This window comes from Eublepharis macularius, chromosome 3 (assembly GCF_028583425.1).
Source record: "Eublepharis macularius isolate TG4126 chromosome 3, MPM_Emac_v1.0, whole genome shotgun sequence".
NCBI lineage: Eukaryota > Metazoa > Chordata > Lepidosauria > Squamata > Eublepharidae > Eublepharis > Eublepharis macularius.
In genome coordinates, this window is record NC_072792.1 from 99,520,043 (window position 1) to 99,545,221 (window position 25,179).

A 25,179-nucleotide genomic window follows, 5' to 3' on the forward strand; every position below is an offset into this window, starting at 1 on the left:
GCTCAAATGGAGAAGACAGTTGTGTGATGAGTACCAGAGACTTCAGCAGAGAGTTGCACGCGCCCATAAGCCTGACGCTTATTGCACACATCGGATTCAGCAGCTGAGATGCTTAAAAGGAGAATTTGGCAAAGCCTCTGCCACTGTTCATGGAAGGGATGGAAGAACTCTTATCATGTGTCTTGTAGTTTGTAGCTGAAGGCCTGATTTAAAAGTGACACTGACTGCAGCAAGACACTTGCCCAAAGGGAATTCGTTCATGCACTGAGTCTCAGCTAAGCTCTTATACCCATACAAAACAGTGTGTGAGTCATTTTGGCTCAGCCAGTGCTGCATTAAAATCAGACTTAAGTTACATAATGTTACTGTTATTTCTGGGGACAGCCCCTTGTCTGTGTCTTAGCTAACTGGGTAAAGTGACTGTGTACATAAATGGGCCACAATTACTTATTTATTTGTTTCATTTATAGTCCACCTTTCTCACTGAGACTCAAGGCAGATTACATAGAGTGAGATTAGCATAGACAATATCAGGGACATTTTAATAAACAATGCCAATAAGATAAATAAATGCAAGTTTACAGAGAAAGAACTTTAGCAAAAATTCAATGCAAAGTTGAAAAAATGCTGAAACAGAGCAGCCCCCCCCTGCCTCGAGGCCAGCCACGAACTGTGTCTGAGTTCTACACTAAAAGATTGCCTTGTACGTGTGCCTCTAATACATGTGTCAGTTTCATATCTGATGCTGCAACAGACTGTGTCAGTTTCCTGGACAATTGCTTTCAGGACCCTTGTGTGGCACAGCCCTGTTCAAGCTTATATTTGGACTTTCCCTTGTGGTTCTACCCTGCTACCAATCACGGACTGTGTCTTAGACGCTGCTTCCTCGCCTACCACGAGAGCTTGCCTTACCCTGGGCCCCAACCACGATGCTAGCAGCCAGGGAGATCTTCAGCGAGCCTGACCAGGCGCCTCCTGGCCAGCTCCCACTGGGAGCCACCCGCGGGCTGGATGCCAAGCTCGCCCTCGCCACCGGGCAGCCTGCTAGTAAGCCCTATCCGTGCCCAACCGGCAATCATGTTCTCAGGCAGCCAGGAAACCGAGGGGAACTGCCTGCTTTGGGAAGCCATTTCGAAGAAGCGAGCTGACCACGTACACAGAGAGAGAGCTCCACTCTCCTCTGCATATCTTAACACCTATCCAGAATGAAGATTGATCACCTGTCAGCCAGGGCAATCAACAAGCGCACATCAAAGCAACCTCTGCACTCCGGACTTGATGGCACCAGGATGAGCGCTGTTAACGTGCAAACCGCCCGGATCCCCTTCCTTCCCCCATCCCCTCTCCCAAAAGGTGTCATAATATCAATCAGACTTCAAACAATGTCCAACCAAGGCTATTCCGATAGCCCCAAATCCTTTGATTAAGTCGTGAGAACCACTGAACGGGGCGTCAGCCCCTGGGTAAGTTGAAAGTATATAAGCTGGTCTCCCAGCCCACATGGTGCGCGCGCCATCCCCATCCCGATCCCCTTGCTGTCTCTCCGTACGTGGTTCTAGTGCGGGCACTAGACCACCTCACTGCTAGAGCTCTGATCCACCCCAGGATTGTAAGTATGCCTTTGTCATCATGGGGCTCCTGCTCATGCATCCGTCTCTAATTTTCCTACTCTGTATTTCTTAGCTCTTGTATGTAATCTTGTATGTATGTGTAAGTCAGGCATACGCCACACTATTAGAAAATACACCTTATTGATTGAATAATTGTAGTCTGCCTCTTTGTCATGTGAGTCTCTGGAAAAAGGACCTTGGTATACATTGGTTGGATCCCCGCTAATTTCAGTTCTGGACTGCTAGCTAACTCCCCATCCAAAGAGAGAGCAGTTCCGGTAACAAGAGTGAGATTAGCATAGACAATATCAGGGACATTTTAATAAACAATGCCAATAAGATAAATGCAAGTTTACAGAGAAAGAACTTTAGCAAAAATTCAATGCAAAGTTGAAAAAATGCTGAAACAGAGCATAAGCAATTCTAGGACTGACATTAGACAACATAGAACTACCCAGCAGGGTCATAGTTAAAGTTACAGGTGGTACATAGGAGCAAATACAGATAGTACGTATGGCAACATAGTGGTGAAGTCTATAGTCCCTAACCCGTTAGTGAAGCATCTCTTTGAGACCACCTCCCTCCAGTACAGCCCTCCTATCTGAGTAAAAAAGCCATTTTGAATAATTCAATCTTGCATCGTTTGTGAAAAGCCAGAAGAGTTGGGGCTCTCTTGAATTCCTCAGGCGGGGCTGTTCCATAGGGCAGGGGCTGCCATGGAGAATGCACATGTTTGGGCAGCTGTTGACATGTGCAGGGTGGCACCTGCAGGAGACCCTGTTCAGATGAGCAAAGCTGCCATGAAGGGACATAGGGAGAGAGGCAGTCCTGTAGGTATGCCGGACTGAGGCCATGAAGAGCCTTGTATGTAATAGCTAATATCTTGAACTGAACATGGTAACTGATAGGTAGCCAGTGGAAAGAGGGCTAAAGTACAGGCCAGACAGGAGGCAGATTGAGGCTCCAAACTGCCAGTTTTGCATATTCCTGATATCTGTGTTGTAATTAAGTAAGTTCTTAATACCAACCATCCTTTACACATGTTCATTGTTTATTCTGAGCATTGCCACTTTACAATTTAATGTACACTTTTATGCACCAGCGACACTGAGTTTATTTTTCAAAACACTTTCCATCTACCAGTTGCAGTTTATAACATTTTATATTGTCTTATAGATTTCATTCCTGATATTTTTAGAACTGGATTGAAGGAAGATAGAATTTCTACAATTAGCCTTCTGCTTTCCACATTGACTGCAAAGGTATATCTTTGAAATGGCTTTGTCCTCCAACATTGTCTTGGATTTCTGAAAATAGCTTTACTGTGGCTTTCCAAAGAATTTCCTGTTACTGATTGCTGCAATCTTTTGTTGCAGTTTAGGATTATCACTCTGTTATGGACTCTTTGTTGAATCATAAAGCACTCTAAGAGCTGGAAACCTATAATTCAAAGTTGCTTAAAGTTTGGTGTAGTGGTTAAGAGCAGTGGGACTTTAATCTGGAGAACTGGGTTTGATTCCCCATTCTTCCATTTAAAGCCAGCTGGGTGACCTTCGGTCAGTCACATCTCTTCCAGAGCTCTCTCAGCCCCACCCACCTCACAGGGTGATTGTTGTGGGGATAATAATAACGTACTTTGTAAACCGCTTTCAGTGGATGTTAAGTTGTCCTGAAGGGCGTTATACGAATCAAATGTTGTTATTATTTTAGGCAACCAGGACACTGATACTGCAGTTCAGTAGTTAGGAAGCTGTGAATACTTTATACATATGCAAACATCTTTTGTGTGATGAAGGGGAGATTGTAATGATGGCACTGGATTTAGTTAGCTGTGGTGTGGATCTTTTCTCTCTGGAATTTTCTCTAACTGGAATTTAGTGAGAGTTTTGTGTAGAAATCTTTTCCTCCTGCCTTCTGTTGAGTGAGTGTTTTCTTTGGGAGGCGCTATAGCTGGGTGCTAGATGGTCTGCTTTGCATGTTAAACAGTCTCAGGTTCAAACTCCAGCATCTCCAGTAAGGTTGAACTGTACAATCCTATACAGAGTTTAAGTCCATCTATTTCAATAGGCAAGCCTGCATCAACTCTGTATAGAATTACTCTGTTAAACTGTTTTAATTTTAATTTTTAATTTGAACACCCAATTATATATTATTGTGTTTTTTTTATAGTGTTCTCCTCTTTCCTGAGAGTAAGCCCATTCATTAGACCTGAGTAGGATTTTGAGTAGAGATGTTTAAGATTGCTCTGTTAGGAACTTTTCACACAGCCTTTGTAACCTGGTTGTTAGCCTCCATGTAAAGCAATGTGAGGACAACTTTTTCAAACAGCATTTACGTCCTTTTTGAATTGTACGTGAATTACTGTGGCCATTTCAAACAGCTCCACTTTTTTGGGAGGTGGCATCACACTTTTTTAAAACAGTTTGAACTTTAGTGCTATAGCAACAATGTACTAATATGGTGATACTATACCATAGGTGCAGTGCCACTGTGCACTGCTGTGGCGCTATAGCACTATTTCAAATATCACTGTTCATTTAAAAAAAAGAATGTGCTGCACATGGGTGAGAATATAAAAAGCTGACACTGGAGGAAGTTACAGACTTTTCACACAGTACACTGCAGCGGCTCAAAAGGCATAGAAGACTTAAGAATGGGAGAAAGGGGTTTAAAAACCCCTGGCTCTATCCCACATTATAAATGGAACAGGAGTGACTTGGTGTGAAAGGGGAAGATCTGCAACTGGCAGTCAAACTGGTTGTGTCTGTAATGGCACAAAAATCCACTAGCAACCAGCAGCCAAACTGATTTACAAAGGTTGCATGGGGAAAAAATTAGAGAAAACCCGAATCCCAAAGGGACAAGCCCTTCAGGTTCAGGTAGTTAAACCACTTTGGGATTGTTGTTGGGGGTTTTCCGGGCTGTATTGCCGTGGTCTTGGCATTGTAGTTCCTGACGTTTCGCCAGCAGCTGTGGCTGGCATCTTCAGAGGTGTAGCACCAAAAGATAGAGATCTCTCAGTGTCACAGTGTGAAAAAGATGTAGGTCATTTGTATCTACTCAGGAGGGGTGGGGTTGAGCTGAGTCATTCTGTAAGAGTTTCCCAGGGTGTGGAATGCTAATGGCGGGAGGCTTCACTGAATCCTGAGGAGGTTCTTTTGCATATGGATTGGTGCTTGATGTGCTAATCTTCTCTGCAGGGCTATTGTCGGGTGTGGAGTGTTTTGTTGGCCTGGTGTTTTTCAGAACTGGAGCCCATGCTCTGTTCATTCTTAAGGTTTCTTCTTTCCTGTTGAAGTTTTGCTTATGCTTGTGAATTTCAATGGCTTCCCTGTGCAGTCTGACAAAGTAGTTGGAAGTGTTGTCCAGTATTTTGGTGTCCTGGAATAAGATACTGTGCCCTGTTTGAGTTAGGCTATGTTCAGCCACTGCTGATTTTTCAGGCTGTCCAAGTCTGCAGTGTCTTTCATGTTCTTTTATCCTTGTCTGGATGCTACGCTTTGTGGTCCCGATGTAAACTTGTCCACAGCTGCAGGGTATACGGTATACTCCTGCAGAGGTGAGGGGGTCTCTGCTGTCTTTTGCTGATCGTAGCATCTGTTGCTACGATCAGCAAAAGACAGCAGAGACCCCCTCACCTCTGCAGGAGTATACCGTATACCCTGCAGCTGTGGACAAGTTTACATCGGGACCACAAAGCGTAGCATCCAGACAAGGATAAAAGAACATGAAAGACACTGCAGACTTGGACAGCCTGAAAAATCAGCAGTGGCTGAACATAGCCTAACTCAAACAGGGCACAGTATCTTATTCCAGGACACCAAAATACTGGACAACACTTCCAACTACTTTGTCAGACTGCACAGGGAAGCCATTGAAATTCACAAGCATAAGCAAAACTTCAACAGGAAAGAAGAAACCTTAAGAATGAACAGAGCATGGGCTCCAGTTCTGAAAAACACCAGGCCAACAAAACACTCCACACCCGACAATAGCCCTGCAGAGAAGATTAGCACATCAAGCACCAATCCATATGCAAAAGAACCTCCTCAGGATTCAGTGAAGCCTCCCGCCATTAGCATTCCACACCCTGGGAAACTCTTACAGAATGACTCAGCTCAACCCCACCCCTCCTGAGTAGATACAAATGACCTACATCTTTTTCACACTGTGACACTGAGAGATCTCTATCTTTTGGTGCTACACCTCTGAAGATGCCAGCCACAGCTGCTGGCGAAACGTCAGGAACTACAATGCCAAGACCACGGCAATACAGCCCGGAAAACCCCCAACAACCATCGTTCTCCGGCCGTGAAAGCCTTCGACAACACTTTGGGATTATTAGGGACGATTCAGCCATTGTTTCTAATGGGAAACACCACTCCCGGCTATCCGGGATACTGGGGGGCATTTTCTTTCCCAATAATCCCAAAGTTGCTGAGGATCTTCTCCTAGCTCTCCTCTCACAACCCCCCAAGTTTCAGAAAGATTGTACTTCAGGGGACCATGTTATGCCCCCCCCAAGAAGTTGCCCCTATCCACCTCCAACCTCCATTATTCCCTATGGGGAAAACTAGGGGGGCTTTCTAGGAGGCTGGGGGTGGCATTTTGCAAGCAAAATGCACAAAATTAGCCAGGGGCCTACCTGTCCTCTGAAGAACCCCCAAGTATAGGGATATTGGACCCTAGGGGGCCATTTTATGGCCCCTCCAAAGAAGGTGACCCCAGCCACCCCATTTGTTTCTACTGTGGGAAAAACCAGACTCCCACAGCAGGAACATACGGATTGTGGCATGGCCACAGGCACACTTCCACTTATTGTCTACAGCCCAACAGAACCAAACTGAAGCCCCCCCCCCCTCAGAGCAGGCTGGCCAGCCATTCCCCATTGTTCTCTATGATGAAAACGTTGAAAATGTCTTTCCCAGGAGCATTTATGCACAGGGCAAGGATGCCACAGCTGAGGCACGCTCCTGAATGCAAGATCATCCCTGGGAAAACCCAACAGAACCAAACACACATGCCCCCAAAATCCCCAGCATCCCCAGAGCAGGCTTCTCAGCCATTCTCCATTGTTCCCTATGAAGACCAACCTTCACATCAGAGAATCACACTAACAAAAAATTAATTTAAACAAATTTTATTTATTTAGATTTCTTGCACGCCTTCCTCACAAGTGGGCTCAGGGTGGGTAACAGTATTAATGTTACATTTACATTACATGGACCTTATACATAGGAAGGTGTTCTTAGTGTTGCAGACTAAAAGTGAAATCTTAAGAACTCTATCCTAGAAGCAAGGCCCATGAAATAAAATTGGATTTACTTCTGAGTAGACCCACTTTTGATTGGTCCCTTAGTAAGTGATTTTTATTCCTGTTCTACTTTGTTAAATGAGAGAAACAAAAATTAAAGAAGTGTCAATCTTCTGTGTTCCGCTTAAAAACATTGAGACTGTTGTATTTTTTGTAGGTGGTTCACAACAGAAGTATCAATAAGACCCAGAAGGTGCGTTTTTTTACTGTAGATGTGTTGAACAACATTGCTTCTCTGTACCGCTGGAATGGAATCACTGATGTCAGCACTGAAGATGTCAAGGTATATCTCTGTTGTATTATCTCCAGAAAGAAAGGTCTGGCCCTGTAGGTGTGGTGAAATGATTTTATATGGGGTAAGGAGTAGTTTTGATCAGTGCAATTTTTGATTTGCATGTGTGGGGTTAGGATTTGTGTTAGAGTTAGGCAGGTTTGTTCAGTGTATGTGTCGGCCCATATTGTTTAGAGATGGAAATGCTAAGGGAATTTGTCCTCATCTTTCTCTTCTCTGACTGATAGGAATGTTTTGATTTTTTTCCTCTCTGTTTATGGGCTGGTGCAGTTACTATATGTATAATATCATACTGATTTCTTTTAGGCCCTCTCATAGCTTATTACCAAGTATAAGGGTATAACTCAGCAGGGACTCACACACTGATCCTTATTACTGCTGTACTAGTGGTACAAAAAGGCTAGTTAAATCCTAATTCCTCCCCCCCCCCCAATTCTTTCTGTTCTGTACAGGCAACCCAAGACCCTGAAGAGGCAGGCAAAGTCATGATAAGGGAATTGGTTCATAACTTCTTAATAAATCTCTGTTGTTCTCTGAAGCATGGCATTAACTTCTATGATCCAAGTCTTGGCACAGCCGGCAGGTAAAGTATTCAAGTTGCTCAGGTGCTTAAGATCTGTGAAACTCCCCCCCCCCCACTCACAATTTTTAAGGCTAGAGTTTAATCTTTTGATTCTGAATTGAAGTATTTTCTTCAGCTTTGTCTGATGAATTGTGGGCTGGAATTGTGGCTCTACCTGGTAGACTTCATGTAAAGTTAAGGGGTTGAAGGTATACCTGAGACTTCCATATCCTCAGTCAGAGGCACAACTCACTCGGAGACACAACGCTGAAGTCTGGCCAGGGTCACATACATGGTATTCACTGCCACCCTTCTGCACTGGGTTTGACAACACTTGGCAGCTTCCTGGCCAACCTCTCACACTTTGCTTCATTCCCTCAACTTCCTGGCAAGTACCTGCAGATTGGGCAGTGTGGCTTGCATATGAAACCAATGGCATTTTTGTGTAGATTCCAGGTATTTGTTAAGAATTGTGGGAAACTCTTGCTTTGATTTAATGAGAATAGATTTCCAATAATGTGTTTTCCATTGCTGGAAAATCATTGCTGTTCTCGAGTGAGGGGCTGGCTCTGAAGCTTTTATAGAGTGTGTGCAGGCAGTAGTCCTTTGAGGGAAAATAGCTGACCTGTCATCATAAGCCTTATGAATGGTCTTGTGGAGAAATGCTTGAAGGCATGAAGTTAGAAAGGTGGAAAGGTAAACAGGGTGTTCTGAGTCAGAAGATCATAGAAAGAGTAACAGAATCATTTGTCCAGAGGAGTTAGCCGTGTTAGTCTGTAGTAGCAAAATCAAAAAGAGTCCAGTAGCACCTTTAAGACTAACCAATTTTATTATAGCATAAGCTTTCGAGAATCAAGTTCTCTTCATCAGATGCCTGATCAAAACTGGGCAGATACAGAAGAGGAGGGGGAAAGAGAGGGAAGGAAGGGGGCATAAATCACAAGAAGGCAGAATGCAATTAGCATAGAGGCAATCAAAACATTCCTTTGCTTGGAAATGTAAACATCTCCTTTTGGTGTGCAGTCAGTTTGTAGCAGTGAAGGTATCCAATTCCTATGTAGTATAAGCCTTCGGTAACCACAGCTCTCCCTGCCAGTTGCATCTGACAAAGAGAACTGTGGTCCCCGAAAGCCCACACCAGGCGTCACTGGGCTCCCCCAGATCACGCCTCTGTAAAGAGAATCTGTTACCTGTGGTAATGTGATAACCATTCATAGTCTCTATTCAGTCCCCGCTTGACAGAGTCAAATTTGCATATGAATTCCAATTCAGCAGCCTCCCGTTGGATTTTGTTTTTGAAAGGTTTCTGTTGAACCACAGCGACCTTTCAAAAACAAAATCCAACGGGAGGCTGCTGAATTGGAATTCATATGCAAATTTGACTCTGTCAAGCGGGGACTGAATAGAGACTATGAATGGTTATCACATTACCACAGGTAACAGATTCTCTTTACAGAGGCGTGATCTGGGGGAGCCCAGTGACGCCTGGTGTGGGCTTTCGGGGACCACAGTTCTCTTTGTCAGATGCAACTGGCAGGGAGAGCTGTGGTTACCGAAGGCTTATACTACATAGGAATTGGATACCTTCACTGCTACAAACTGACTGCACACCAAAAGGAGATGTTTACATTTCCAAGCAAAGGAATGTTTTGATTGCCTCTATGCTAATTGCATTCTGCCTTCTTGTGATTTATGCCCCCTTCCTTCCCTCTCTTTCCCCCTCCTCTTCTGTATCTGCCCAGTTTTGATCAGGCATCTGATGAAGAGAACTTGATTCTCGAAAGCTTATGCTATAATAAAATTGGTTAGTCTTAAAGGTGCTACTGGACTCTTTTTGAGAATCATTTGTGTCTGATAGTAACCATGTCACCTGGGCTCTCATATTAGGCAGTTCCATATTTTTTAGTAAAGGGATGATTAAGCTAGCCCCCTCAACTCATTAAATATAGGACACTCTGTAATAGAGATGGGCACGAACCAGAAAAAAAATGAACCGTGTGGTTCATGGTTCATTGCATTTCACAAACCACGAACTTTCATGAACCTGCCCCGATTCACAAACTGTTTTGTTTGGTTCATGAAAACGTCACATCCAGGTCAGCAAATTGTGACTTCCAGATCAGCAGAAGGTCACTTCCGGGCCAGCAGAAGGTTTGCAGGAAGTCCATCCCCTGTTGCCTAGGAAACTGATTGATTGTCGCCAGGCTGTCTGCAGTGATGAACCAAAAAAATGAAACTAATGAACCAGCCTAAAGTTCGTCAGAAATGGGCTCTGATGAACCGCTGGTTCACGAACCATGAACCACCCGGTTCATCATGAACTTTGGTTCGTATTTCGGTTCGTGCCCATCTCTACTCTGTAATCATATGTTCAAAGGTTTCAGTTTTATCATGGGCATCTGCATGTTCTGTTAACATATGGTACTTTCATGCATCTACCCTCCAAAACGGGAGGGACCACGGTAACTTGATCAAAATCTGTATTCTGAGTTTCCCCTATCATTCTGTGTTCCACTTAAAACCATTGGCAGAATCTAATCCCTTATTTATAATACTGTTAGCATTTGTGTCATGAATGTAACTTGATAGATGCTACCATGGTGATTTTTTCCCTCTGTTTGTTTGTATTAGAGGAGGGAATTTGGTGCTTCTGCATTTTCTCCTGTGTTTAAAGACTGCTGTGGAGGATGAGATGGTTGCTGACCTTATGGTGAACATTTTCAAAGTATGCCCAGATTTACTGAACAGATTCTTTAAGGAGTCTCAATATTCTTTTATACCCAGACAGAAATCAGCTTGGCTGCACAATATTAAATTGTTAAGGAAGGTAAGAACTATGCAAAAAGTTACCAATATTCTGCATTATTAAGATCATGATAATGTATTGCAAGTGCCCCCATTTGACCATCTACCTTTTTCCCATAGTTGTATTTTTTGAGAAATTGTTAAGGAGTTTGCCTTTGTTCAGGCTTGTTCAGACATTTGTTTTTGGAGATAAATCTCAGACTTTGGGCTCTCGTGTTCTTTCACTATAGGGAGAAAATATTGCCCGGTCCAGGCTATATTGCATTTATTGGAATTAGGTTATCCCAAAGAGAAACAGGCACATCCTACCTCTGAAAACAACTGAAACTTTTGGTTGTGGCATCTGGGAGATACTGTTGTTAGATGAGTTTCTCTTAGCAGGTTGAGAGATCGGTTGCTATAGTTAAGGCTGCAAGTCTAAAAACACTTTCCTGGGAGTGATCCTCACTGAAACAAATGGTACTTCTAAGTAGATGTGCTTCAGTAATGTCTAGTAGGTCCTAAGTTTATGAATGTCACTGTGTTGAAAACTTCTTGTTTAGTTGCTATTTTATACCAAATTTACTGGATACAGTATAGGAGAATCTGTTTAGCAACCTACATGGTAGGTAATCAATGCTAAAGATAATGAATAAAGAATTCTGCTATGTCTGAATATTTTATGCTCCTTTTGCTTTATTTTATTTACTTGTGTTAGTCCTGAGTAGAGATGGGCATGAACTGAAATATGAACCAAAATTCGTGACGAACCAGGCTGGTTCATGGTTCGTGGACCAGCGGTTCATCAGATCCCATTCGCTTGGTTCGTTTTTCAGTTCATCATTGCAGACAGCCTGGCGCCGATCAATCAGTTTTCTAGGCAACAGGGGATGAACTTCCCGCAGACCTTCTGCTGACCCAGAAGTAGTGATTTGCTGGCCTGGCAGTGACATTTTCATGAACCAAAACTAACCAATTGGTGAACTGGGGCAGGTTCGTGAAAGTTCATGGTTCGTGAAACGTGACGAACCATGAACCGCATGGTTCATTTTTTTTCTGGTTCGTGTCCATCTCTAGTCCTGAGAGGGACAAGAAATCATGCAGAGATGACTGCTACCATTGGAAACTCTAGTAACAACTGTTAAAAAAATGAAAGCTAATGTTTTCATGTTACTAAACTTTGGATTTAACACCCTATTCTATGCTGTTGCATTGCTTGTGTATAATATGCACACTGACATGAAGCATGAAAAAATAAGGTGATGCTCTTGCCCTTTTTCTGTGAATAATTGCTGTTATGTGCATTGTATTATTCAGAATGACTAGGTTATCAGAGATGAAATGTAATTGAAGTATTTTTTTCCTTGTATTTATTGAATTTCTGCAACAGTAGACAATTCTCTATAGGCTTCTAAATAGACAATAGTGGGACTTGGCTTTTGATTAAATCTTCCTTAGCTGGTATACATTTAATGCTAGATATTTGGGACAAATGTTTAAAAGAAAATAATCAACTTTCATCCTAAATGAGTTGGATTGATATTCTTAGATTCTTTATTCCTTGTACCTTACTTTTGATAATTGCCAAAGGATGATTCAGAAAAGTAACAAACAAACGTGTGGTTTTATAAAAGAAGTAGATCAATAAATAATAATAATAATAACATAATAATAATAACATTCAATTTATATACTGCCCTTCAGGACAACTTAATGCCCACTCAGAGCAGTTTACAAAGTGTTATTATTACCCCACAACAATCACCCTGTGAGGTGGGTGGGGCTGAGAGAGCTCCAGAGAACTGTGACTCGCTCAAGGTCACCCAGCTGGCTTCGTGGAGGAGTGGGAAATCAAACCTGGCTCTCCAGATTAGAGTCCCATGCTCTTTAACCACTGCACCAAACTGGCTCTTTTAGAGACTGAGCTTGATTTTAGAAAAATTAGCGGTTGAATTATCCAACGCTTATTACTAGCTTTTCTATTAATAAAGATATTCAGATATACTGTTAGGGTAGTTTAACAGGAAGAACTTTTAAGTCATTCTTACAGCAACACATTTGTTAGAAAAGTAAGAAGAAAACTAAATGCTGAAGATGAGAGACAGAATGGAATCTTGGAGTTTTTTAAATAACATGAATATAGAGTATCTACCCTGGAAAAAATAGAGGTAGAAACAAGAAATTTGAAAAGATAGTAAATATTTAGCTGATCTGGAAAAAAGTAGATTATGATAGTGCTAATCTAGGGAAAAGATGCCACCAAGGGTGGGCTTGTGGACTCATAAAAGGTCTCTGGAGAATCCTCTATTCTTTTCATGTGCTTCTTGGCTTAAAACATTTTAGCAATGTATATTGTTAGTAGTTGCATGAATAAAGGGCTGTATAAACTGTTTGTCCAAAACATTTCTTTTCAAGTGTATATGTCATTAATCTGATCTGAATAGGCCTCCCCCCCCCCACAATACATTAAAACATTGCAGACAGTTAAAAAGATGAAGGGCCATGACATACAAAACTATAAAATAGCAAAAATGTCAAAGATAAGCCACTGGTTCTGGTCCTTTTTATTAACTCATTGCTTTAGCTTTTTGGTTAGTGTATTATTCTGAGAAAACATATAAAATGTTGTAGAAGTGGTATTTAAAATCCTTTTAAGATTTATTAGAATTTGTAAAAACAATGCTACATGTTGCTGGTTTTGCAGGGAAGATAGTGTTTTTCTTGCACATGTGGTGGAAATAGGTGAGGACTAGTAGTTTTTGGTATATGGTGACAAGATTGTTGTCACGTTCTTTTGGCTTTAATTCATATTTTTTTACTATGTTGTTAAAATCCCCCAAAGGTGTTGGATAATTGCCCTGTACCTAATCACAATGGTAAAACTAACCTTTGCAGAATATTTGAAATCTATGTTACTTCCTAAAAAAAAAAAGGGTAGGATAAATAAATCCAGGAAAGTTTTTGTGCTATTTAAGTTAACCACTTTGCAAAAAGCTTGGGATATTAAATGAATAGTCTTTAGTTGGAATCTTGCACTTGACAAAATAGAAACATCTCAATCTGTTATGTGATATGAATTTACTGCTCTTTTTCTATGTTCTTCATTTTTTGCAATTTTTTAGAGTTGTGTCTTGATTTACTTCTGTACTTTCAAACATTGGCAATAAAATATTATTTTAAAAGATATGTCACTGGGAAAATGACACTGATTTTTAAAATCAAGCTAAGGAAAAGCTTTGAACTGCAACCAACTACAAGTGGCATTCTGCCCTAATGAAATGAAGTTGCGTTATTTAGCTACACCTTGTATACAAATCCCACCAAGACTTTTTAGGCTACCCCCCCCCCCAGTGAGGGCAGGGGTAGGGGTGGATAGGCATGTGTATTTGCTTTTAGGAAGATGACATAATGGCCTCCCCTTCCATCTTTCTTGCTTAGCATTGTTGTGTCATATTTCCCTCTAATATAGCTATGCTGATCGTTGCTCTGGCAGAGTGGGCAGGGCAGCCTTCCAATGCCACATCAAGGGGAAGAGGGCCCCTTAGGAGCCTGACATTGGATAATGTGCTGCTCACTGCTCTTTCAAAGAGCTGTTGCTTAGAGTTGTTTAATGATGGCTTTAAGGCCGTACTTAGACTTTTCTAATTCTGTTAAAATTTATGGCAAAATTCCTATTTTAATAGAGGTAGCTGGCATATGATACTTGTTTTTAAATACCAGACAATATTTATTCTCTGTGTAATTGAACATATGTCTCAGATAATACCCTATTTGTATTGGTGCTGTTGGATTGGACCCAGTGTCCCATGATTATAGCTGTAGCAGTTAAAAATGTGTTTGGTTTAATTTCAGATCTATGATGCTCAGCCAGAGGTTTCCCACTGTTTTAAAACGGCAGAGTTTATTCCACTTCCTAGATTGCTTTCAATGGTGATGGTGACAACTGTTCCAGCAGTATGCAATAAAGTAATGTTCACCCAGGGATTAAATGTAAGAGCATTTATCATCTATATGTGCATAGAGAGGAGGGATCTTTCCCAAACAGACAGGGAGCTGGTGTAGCATAGGGAATGACTACCAGTGGAACCTAAAACAGATTTATACCCCTCTAAACACATTGTTTACAAATTGTTACAAATTGTCTGTTGTTACACCACCCTGAGCCTGTCTGATGGGGAGGGCGGTCTAGAAATGCAATAAATGAATAAATAAATAAATAAAATAAAAATTAGGCTTAGAAAAGGGTACAGCTGTTTAGGATTGCACTGTATTTTATAGAGTCCCCTGGTTCCTGAATTCATTCGCTGTTATTAGGTAAACCACTCTCCATCTGAAATTCTTTTAGTTCACCACATTGACTGCAGCAAATAGGAGATGCAAAATAAGTAAATGTATATTTTATTAGACCAACTTACTGCAGGGGTATGCAATGTTTAAGAAAACTTTTTGTCACAGTCTAAATCAATTTAAATCCACCCAACATAGTCAGTTTACATACTTTGTATCTTCTGTCTTCTTTTTTAAAAATAATTTCATTAGCTAGTTAGGGAAGGATGTATTGAACCTGGCCTTGTCTCTTGAGTCTTTACTAGTTCGCTAGCATACTTGACCATACTTTTTCATTGTAACAACTGGAGAAACATAATAATAATAACATTCGATTTATATACTGCCATTCAGGACAACTTAATGCCCACTCAGAGCGGTTTACAAAGTATGTCATTATTATCCCCACAACAAACACCCTGTGAGGTGGGTGGGGCTGAGAGAGCTTCAGAGAACTGTGACTGGCCCAAGGTCACCCAGCTGGCTTCAAGCGGAGGAGTGGGGAATCAAACCCAGCTCTCCAGATCTGAGTCCCGCACATAGACAAGCTTTTCCTTTTCATGCATATTCTAAACACAGTGGGTACCTCTGGCATATTCTCAGTTAAAAAAGGGAATGTGATGCATGGTGGGAGAAAAAATGTGAAGGAACCAAATTAGTCTCAGAACCACTTGCATGAAGGTAGCATGCAAGTGGTTTATTACCTGTCTTTAAATAACCACTTTCTGTCCCGTAAGTGCTTGTAAGTAAACTTGAATATGAGTTGAGTTTGAATATGAAAGATGATATAGAAGCAAAGTAACAGTTTGATTCTCTTTTTAAAATTATAGATAGCCAATAAAACTGTGAAACATACAATCTTTTCACTTCTGTCAACAATACTGAAAAGAACACTGAAGAACATTGAATACTGTTTGAATGAGAAGATATGGGAGAAGTCAGAAATCTACACTCCATCTATGATGCAGGAATTTGTTCAGCAATACAGGGAAGCATTAGGCAAGGTACGAAGTGTTGAAACTGAATGGTATACAATCATAATTTATTTAACAAATGTACCAGGATGCTGAGGATCTAGACCTCTTTTTTGTAGAAGCTAAACAGTCAGAGGTATTCTAGGGACATTTGTCCATATTAAATATTGGTGCTGTGTTTTTTTCATTTTTTCATTTTTTAATATTTTATTTTCAATTCAAGGGGGGGTACAGAAAAAAGGGGTAAACACGGGGATGAAAATTAAAACAGATATATAACTTTGTGCTACAAAGATTATAAAAATACAAAGTTTATAACTGAAAGTTTTCCCATTATTAAGATGGAATTAATTATTAACCTTAGCTAATATATATTTTCCAACTATTCTACACAAGCATAGTTTAAGCGTATTCCTGCTTATTTTTAGTATTAATAATACTAATAATAAAAAGAAAAACTTCATTATTCCATTGTTGCTCCTTACTAACTATTCCTTTTAAGTAATTACAATTAATAGCAGGATCTCTAATTATTTCTTAATACAACTGTTTACCACAACCTTTAATATAAATATAGATTGCTATAAACAATGTTAGCCTCTTTCTATCCTTTACCTTGTACAGAAGGATATTCTCTTCTCCTGTATCTCTTTACCTTGTAATAATTCTGTACTTTCTATTAGACATGTTACTTCTATGCTGGTATTTTCACATTATACAGTTTGTTTTACTGACTATTTACTTAAACAATCAGTTATCTTTATATAATTACATCAATATACAATTATTTCCCAGTTTCCAAAATTGACCTCAAAATTTTATTCACTATAAACAAAATATCTTCCCCATTTCTCTTCAAATTTATCAGCGGGCCTTCTATTAACATAGTTCGTCAATTTTGCCATCTCCGCATATTCTGACATTTTATCCTTCCATAACTCTCTAGTAGGGCATTCTTCTTCTTTCCATTTGCTTGCCATCACTACTCTTGCTGCAATTAACAAGTACAGTAATAGTTCATGTAAGTTTATATCGATATTATCTGGAATCATTCCTAGCAGCATAATCTGGGGTTTCATAGCAAAGTTAATTGCTAAGATCTTCTGGATCTCAGCATGTATATCTTTCCAATTTTTTTTGCTTTCTTTACATGTCCACCACATATGAAAAAAGGACCCATCTGCTTCTTTACACTTCCAGCATGATCCTATATCTTTCTTGTCAATTTTTTCAATGTCCTTTGGAGTGATATACCATCTATAAAACATTTTATACTAATTTTCCCTAAGTGATTGACATGCGGTAAATTTTATTCCTTTAGTCCATAGGTTTTCCCATTGTTGAAATATGCTTTCTCCAAAATTCTGCATCTATTTTATCATACAATTTTTAACTTGTTCTGTTTCTGTGTCATATTGAAGTAAGAGTTTGTAGATTTGGCCTAGCATATGATTCTTTTTCTGTGTAATTATCTTCTCAAACTTGGTGAGATCTCTCAGTTGGCCTCTGTGAGCCGTTAGGGCTTCTTTTAATCTGGAAACTGCCTGAAAATATATCAACCATTGTACTTTCTTTGCCTTGTCACAAATTTCTTGCCATGATTTTATCTTACCTTGTAAATTTATCATATCTTAATAAGTTAAAAAATAATTATCTTTCCTCTGATTTTTATCGCAAAAAGCGTCAATTGCTGTAAACATCGGAGAGGTCGTAGGGCTTATTCTCATTTTAACCGAATCCCAGATTTGGATCAAACTGTCCCTTATCACATGGGCATTTTGTTTTGTCCTTGCTCTTCTTTTCACCCAAAGGCAAATCGTATTATTCTGTCCTTAGGGTTTTTAATCCAGTCTATAGTCCAGACTAAGCCAGCTGCTTCATAGTAATAGTTTAATATTTGGGAAGGCCAATCCTCCCCTGCTTCTTTGGTCTTGCAGTATCTTGAATCTTACCCTTGGCTTTTTGCTATTCCAGATGAATTGGTTTATCTGTCTCTGCCAGCCTTTCAGTGTCTTATCCTGAATGCTAATCAGCAGCATTTGAAACAAAAAATTAATTTTCAGTAGAATGTTCATTTTAATTATGGAAATTTTTCCTAGCCATGACAATTACAGCCCAGACCATCTTTCTAAGTCTTTTTGGATTGTCTTCCGTAATGTTTCATAGTTATCTTTAAACCATGTTTCTTTTTGTCCTGTTAAATTTATACCCAGATATTTTACTGGATTTGCTGCTATTTCACATCCCAATAATTTCTGAATTTCCTCCTCTTCTTGTCTTGTTAGAAACATGGAGATTATTTTAGTTTTTTTCCTGTTAACTTTGAATCCCGAATATTTTCCAGAACTCACAAGGTGTACCGTAACGTATTGTAGTGTCTCCTGCGGGTTCAAAATGGTCAAAACCACATCATCTACATAACATTTTAGTTTAAATTCTTCATCATCAACTTTTAGACCTTTAATTTTAGGGTCTTGCCTTAATCTTGAAGCAAAAATTTCCATTGCTAGTATAAATAATTGTGGTGACAATGGGCAGCCTTGTCTGGTGCCCTTTTTAATCTGTAGTCCTTCAGTTAATACTCCATTAACTAGAATCTTGGCTTTTTGCTTTGTGTAAATTCCTTATATCCAATTCTCAAATTTTAGACTGCAGTTTAGATTTTGTATTACTCTAAGCAGAAAATATTGGTGCTGTTTTTGAATCCAGGATGCTTAGAATATTGAGAGGCTGTTGAGGGAGTCACTAAAATAGATTTCATGTTAAGCCACGTGGGAGACTTAAAAGCCTGACTGTGGAAAAAGGAGCACAAGGACGATGAGTTAGGAGAATTTATACTTGACTTGAAAGTGTATGGTTGGAACAGTACTGACAACACATTAACTGGTGGCTGTACTGTACTGCTAGAAGAGGGATGGTGGTTTTCTGCTTTCCTGAGGTAAAACTGAAGCCTCTCAGCAAGAGTGCTGAGTAAAAATCTTTGAAAACTTTTTGAACTAAACAAATTCTGTTCTGAATTAAATACATGAATTGTATTCATGTATTGACTACTGCTGAGTAAGCAGTTTAATAACAATAACAACAACAAAACAACAACATTCAGTTTATATACCGCCCTTCAGGACAACTTAATGTCCACTCAGAGTGGTTTACAAAGTATGTCATTATTATCCCCACAACAAACACCCTGTGACGTGGGTGGGGCTGAGAGAGCTCCAGAGAACTGTGACTAGCCCAAGGTCACCCAGCTGGCTTCAAGTGGAGGAGTGGGGAATCAAACCCAGCTCTCCAGATTAGAGTCCCGCGTTCTTAACCACTACACCAAGCAACCTCAACAAAATTCAGCACTAACAGTGCATTGATTAAGCCCACTGATTTCAATGGAATTAAACTGAAGTAACTCTTTTTAGGATTGCACTATAAGTTAACTAAAGTAGCTTCTACAGGTGATGCTGTTTAAATTTAAAATATTTGATACTTTGTTCACAAAAGATAATGACGGGGAACTTTTCTTATGTAAGAAATGATCCATATCTTCCTGTGTTTCTATTTTATAAATCACCTTTTATAGCACGGAAAGGATTATATAACTGTTTATTAGCTGATGCTAGCCTTTTTCAAAAACTTAGCTTTTACCAGATATGACTAATATAGTAGCAGTCTGGCAGTCCCTTCTAAAGCAAGAGAAGGAACATGATGGACAGAGGAGAGAAGACAAAGATGCTGCTTCCATGGTGGAGGAAATGACTGAGGACATGGAGCATGGTAAGAAAATGGTATTGTTACCTGACATTCATGTGAATGGTGTCCATAATTCAAATCTGATGACCCCTTTTGTGATGATTTTCAGTTGCTTTGATCAGTTGCTGATGAGCTCTTATGGTGGAAAGAGTTTGATGCTTTTTAATGGCATTTGAGAATATTCTTAAAGCTGAGCTCTTGTTCAAAGGCACTTCATGACTTGTTGTGATTTGCCATATGTGTATTCTGTTATTCTGCACAAATACTGTGCATGTTCCAAACTTGTACCATGCACAAAATTCAGCATCCAAAAATCTTCACTTAAAAAGAAAAGAATTCCGGCCTTTATAGCAATAAAAATGGACTTGATTAAATATCAGAAAGAGGCCAGGAATTCTGTTGTTTGGAAGCCATGCCAGGAACGGGCTTCTGCTCAGGGCCCCCCCCCCTCCTCCTCCACCTGGTCGGGATGGAGAGGAGACTGTGAGCTGAAGCCAGTTCCCAGCGCGGCTTGGAAGCTACGCCGGGAACGAGCTTTGGCTCAGAGTCCTCCTCCTCTACCCAGTTGGGATGGGGGGGAGACTTTGAGCTGAAGATCAGCTGTTTGTTGGAAACACCGACAAACAGCTGATCCTTGGTTTAAATGTCCCTCTCCCTCCTGCTGTACAGCGGCATGGAGAGGGACATTTTCAACCCCTTGCCCCGAAGCTTCCCAAAACTATACAAATAGCTTTGAGAATCTTTGATTTGGGGTTTCCGAAACGGCCTGGGCGTACTGGGGCTACTTTGGAAAACCTGAATCTTTGTGAATCGGGTCCGATTGGGGTATTTTTCCCAAATCGGAAACCCGAAGCGCACATCCCTAATTACAACATGTCATAATGAAAATATTTAAAATAGTCAGTATTCCAGTTTATAATAATGGTTGCTTCATGATTCCTCCCTCATAGACATAAATGAGATCTCAGGATCTGAGGCTTTCCTTAGGGCAATTTTGAAATTATTTTGAAACGGGAAATTGAGAGATCTCTCTTATCTTCCAGGTAGTGCAGGAAATTAAAGTGATATGTTAAATTCATGTTTATATTTTTGTTGAATGCAATAGTAACATATGGAAGTGCCAAATACTGAACATAACCATTGGTCGATGTTCGCTTTGAATGGCAGTAGATCTCTAGGGTCTTGGGCAGAGGCCCAGGTTTTGTACTGGCAGCCATTACTAAGACTAAGATTGTGGTGACCCCTGCTTACAAAAAATTATTTCTATCCCAGGCCTTGTTCTGTGTCTTTGCACTGATTTCAACATTGTAATTTGATTATTCTGGTCCTAAACACATTTAATTGAAAGTAGTTAAATAGTTCAAATTCTCCTGAAAGCTACTTCCATAAATTAAAATCCTGTCCTACAGTTAGGTGCAAGCAGAAATGTGACTGATCATCAGTCTTTATGGTTTAGATTGCATAATCTTTTCCTAATTTTCTTTCTGTATTGAGTAGGTTTCCTACTCTTGCCTATCATGATTTTGGGTAGTTGTTTGAAATAGAATGTAAGCAAATAAAACTCAACATGGATAGGATTGAACAGCACAATTAATAGCACAATTCCTGTAACTGGTGTGATGGATTTTGCACAAGAGTACCTTATTCAAAAATTATGTCCACATATGGGTGTTCAGATGTCTGAAGTTGGTGGCAGGCTATGCATTGTCTTGCTTCCCTACCGTATAGGTGGACGATTGTTTGAATGGCCCCAATGTCTCTAACCCATTGAAATAATTTGCAGAAGCACTGTGGGTACTTTACTTTCTAGGTAGATGAAGAGGCAAGAGAGTTCCTTTTCAGGCTCTTTGTTAAAATATGGAGATTTGGACCTGTTACATGTCAAGAATTTTCCTCCAGGACATACTGGCCGGGGATCCTGGTGGTTTTTTTGCCTTCCTCTGAGCAATGAGCAGGGGTGACTGGGGGAGGTGAGGGGAGGGATTGCTGTGAATTTCCTGCATTGTGCAGGGAGTTGGACAATCCGTCTATATTTCTATGTTTCTAAGAGATAGACTTGTTATGCCCCCCCAACGAAGGTGCCCCCATCCATCTCCAATCTCCATTATTACCTTTGCGAAAAACCCAGGGGGGCTTTCTAGGTGGCTGGGGGTGGCATTTTGCAAGCAAAATGCACCAAATTTTCAGGAGATCTACTCCTACCAGTCCTCTCACAACCTCCCTAGTTTCAGGGAGATTGGATTTCAGGGGGCCATTCTATAGCCCCCCTCCAAAGAAGGTGCCCTTATCCTCCTCCAATCTCCATTATTCTCTATGGGAAAAACTTGGGGGGCGAACCAAGGAGCTCTCTAGGGAAGCCAGATTGGGGGCTAGAGTGGCATTTTGCAAGCAAAATCTACTCAATTTGCAGGAGATCTACTCCTACCTGCCCTCTCATGACCTTGCAAGTTTCCGGGAGATTGACCCCCCAAAGGGAGTGTCCCCAGCCACCCCATTTGTTTCTACTATGGGGAAAACCAGACTCCCACAGCAGCAGCACATGGATCAAAGCTGCCAGTGGCCACAGCCACACTCCCACTTACAAGGTACACCCCAGGCAGCCCAACAGAACCAAACTGCACCCCTTCCCAAAAAAACCCAAGCACCCAAGTTGTGGGGAAAACTGCACCCCTTCCCAAAGTTGTGGGGAAAACTGCACCCCTTCCCAAAAAACCCCAAGCACCCAAGTTGTGGGGAAAAAACAGACTCCCATAGCAGAAGCACATGGATTGTGGCATCCATGGCCACAAGCAGACTCCCCCTTACAATCTACAACTACAGCCCAACAGAACCAAAGACACACAGTCCGAAAAACCTCAGCACCCCCAGAGCAGGCTCGCCAGCCACTCTCAATTGTTTCCTATGCTGATAACTTCTACAGTTTCTCTCCCCGGGGCCCTCATGCACAGGGCAAGGGTGCCCCAGCAGAGGCACGCTCCTGAATGCAAGCTCATCCCTGGGAAAGCCCAACAGAACCAAACACATACGCCTCAAAATACCCCAGCACCCCCAGAGCAGGCTGGCCAGCCACTCTCCATTGTTCCCTATGCGGGCCAACCATCACACCAGAGAATCACACAAACCAAGAAATTATTTCAAATAATTTTATTTATTAGATTTCTTGTCTGCCCTCCACATAAGCGGGCTCAGGGCAGGTACCAGCATTAAAGTTACATCACAGTAATACAAAACCTCAACATACACTGCAGTTGGTAACATATAATTAACAAAAATTACAAAATGCACAAATAAAACCCTATAAAGAAAGGGACACTCTTGCAGATAGAAGTAAACTGAAGCCAGGGACTGGATCCCCACTCCAACAGAATCAAACTGAAGCCCCCTCAGAAAACACCAAGCACCCCCTGAGCAGGCTGGCTCAGCTCCATCGTTCCCTATGAGGGCTAACTATCACACCAGAGAATCACACACAAAAAAATTAATTTTAAAAAATTATTATATTTCTTGCCTGCCTTCCACATAAGCAGGCTTAGGGCAGGCAACAGTATACAACATAAAGTTACAACACAGATTAAACAAAAATACAAAATTGAATCCTATGAAGCAAGGGTCACTCCTGCAACCAGAATTAAACTGAAGCAAGGGACTGCACCCGCAACAGAACCAAAGTGATGCAAAGGGAACAACTGTACAGCAGAGTATCACATCCATTCCACTCAAACCAAACTGAACCAAGGGACACTCTTGCAACTTAGTCCAGCAGAACCAGTGTCATTCTCTTAGCCAGTGAGGAAACACCACAGAACAGAACCAAACAGTACCCAGCCACAAACACAACACAATGGCATTAGCTGAGCACAGCTGCAGAAGATGTCCCTCTCCCACCAGCTTCAGGCTGAAACTGCCTGAGACAGTGTTGGAAAAGCCCAAGTAATTCTCTAGCCTTCTTCATCAGCAGCCAGTGGCATTCCACCCAGCTCCCACCCCTGCGATGAGTACAGTTAACACTTAACAGCAATGCAACAACATATAACAACATGCGGTGAGTAAACTTGAATTTACTCAACATAGCTTCATTTGGCTGCTTTTCTGGGTTTCCTGTGACACACGGTGTGTGTCCTTCTCTGCTTTCCCTAACCTGTCTCTCTCACTCTTCCCATTCCAGTAGCAATATGACAACATTTCTGGGGCCTCTGTTCTCAGATATCTGCAGAAATTTGTGCCTACAGGGATTGACAGTTTTACAGTGTATGTGTGTGGTTGGGGGGCGGCCAAATTGCAGGGTGCATTCTTTTTGCCACTGAATCCACTCTCCTCCTGCTGGATTTTCTACCTTCATTTAGTTTTGGGAAGAGTGCTATTCCTCAGATTATAGACTCGCAGAGGATGCAGGCCGCAAGGAGGGCTCACCTCATTCACTCTGAAGTTCACTCCCAAGAAATCGAAGAGCTGCATGTTGACCTTCAGGAAGACCAACTGCTCAACTCTCCATGGGAGAAGGCGAGTGTGATGTGGGCAGACAGTATCGCCCGCATAAGAAAAGATGTGCTTGCTCTTCACACTCGTCAGAGGGCATGAGAGGAACTTCTGTGTCTCGAGGGAAAAGTCTGGCCAGACTACCTCCTTCTTGGCCCAGTAGCTCAGCGGATCAGTGGACAGCAACTTGCAGGGCTCCACAAGTCCCTGACCATTGCCTCCACCAAATCCTGTCTCACACGCCTCATGTTCCCAGAGGGGCTGAGGGGCCACTGGAGCATCTCCATCTCCATGGACGTCCCGGCAGTGGCCACAGGAGGAGCCTGCTGAGAAGGGGCGTGACGGGGACCTGCAGAGGTGCCCCGTCCCCTTTGCTGGCAGGAGGCCTCTCTTGGCCAGCTGTTAACTGGCCTTCTATGGCCAAGTTAAGCCATTGCCTGCAAGAGAGGATCTTTTACTAGTTTGGCATGGGAAGATACCTCCAATGGAGAAGAAAAGAAACCAGACAGCCAATTCATAAGGTTATAAAATTTATTCAGATCAAGCCTCTTCAAAATTCATAATACAGAGCTCTAAGAAGCCAGGTTGTAACATATGGAAAAGTATGAATTACATAGAGTAGAAATCTAGGACTCAGTTTATTTCTATTCATAAAAGGCCAGCAGAAGCAAATGTAGCAGTACTTAAGAAATAGATTGTCATAGCATAGCAGCAGTACATATAGCAATATTGTCATAGCATAGCAGAGTATCTCACCAATCCAAGATTTCTGTATTGAGGAGAGAGAGTTTCACCTTTCCTTCTGGACAGTGTACCTGCAAAATAGAGGTGAAGTGGAGAGGAAAGTAGTTTCTTTCCCTTCCCCCTTCTTACCTCCATCATGCTTCTCATGTCGATCTTTATACTCTTTTGGGCACATCTGTCCTCCTCTCTCAACCAATCAGATCTCTTGCATTCTATCTCATCTTTGACAGAAAAAATCCCGTGCTTTGCAAAAATCTGCAAAATAACTGGGTCACTTTAACCTGTCTCAGAATTTGCTGTTGGTGACCAAATTATGACAACTCATCTCAAATACATCAGCATAAATTCTCTGGGTT

The 25,179-nt window shown here is 41.3% G+C and overlaps 1 protein-coding gene across 1 annotated transcript in view; it reads left to right on the forward strand.

The window, feature by feature from the left end:
- Positions 1–25,179, forward strand: part of URB1 (URB1 ribosome biogenesis homolog) — an 81,307-nt gene that overhangs the window by 7,571 nt on the left and 48,557 nt on the right. Inside the window, exons 6-12 of the mRNA XM_054973596.1 lie at positions 2,787–2,872; positions 7,082–7,207; positions 7,669–7,799; positions 10,410–10,605; positions 14,415–14,552; positions 15,719–15,892; positions 19,492–19,627. Of these exons, the coding sequence (XP_054829571.1) occupies positions 2,787–2,872; positions 7,082–7,207; positions 7,669–7,799; positions 10,410–10,605; positions 14,415–14,552; positions 15,719–15,892; positions 19,492–19,627 (987 nt within the window). The remainder of the gene's footprint in view (positions 1–2,786; positions 2,873–7,081; positions 7,208–7,668; positions 7,800–10,409; positions 10,606–14,414; positions 14,553–15,718; positions 15,893–19,491; positions 19,628–25,179) is intronic.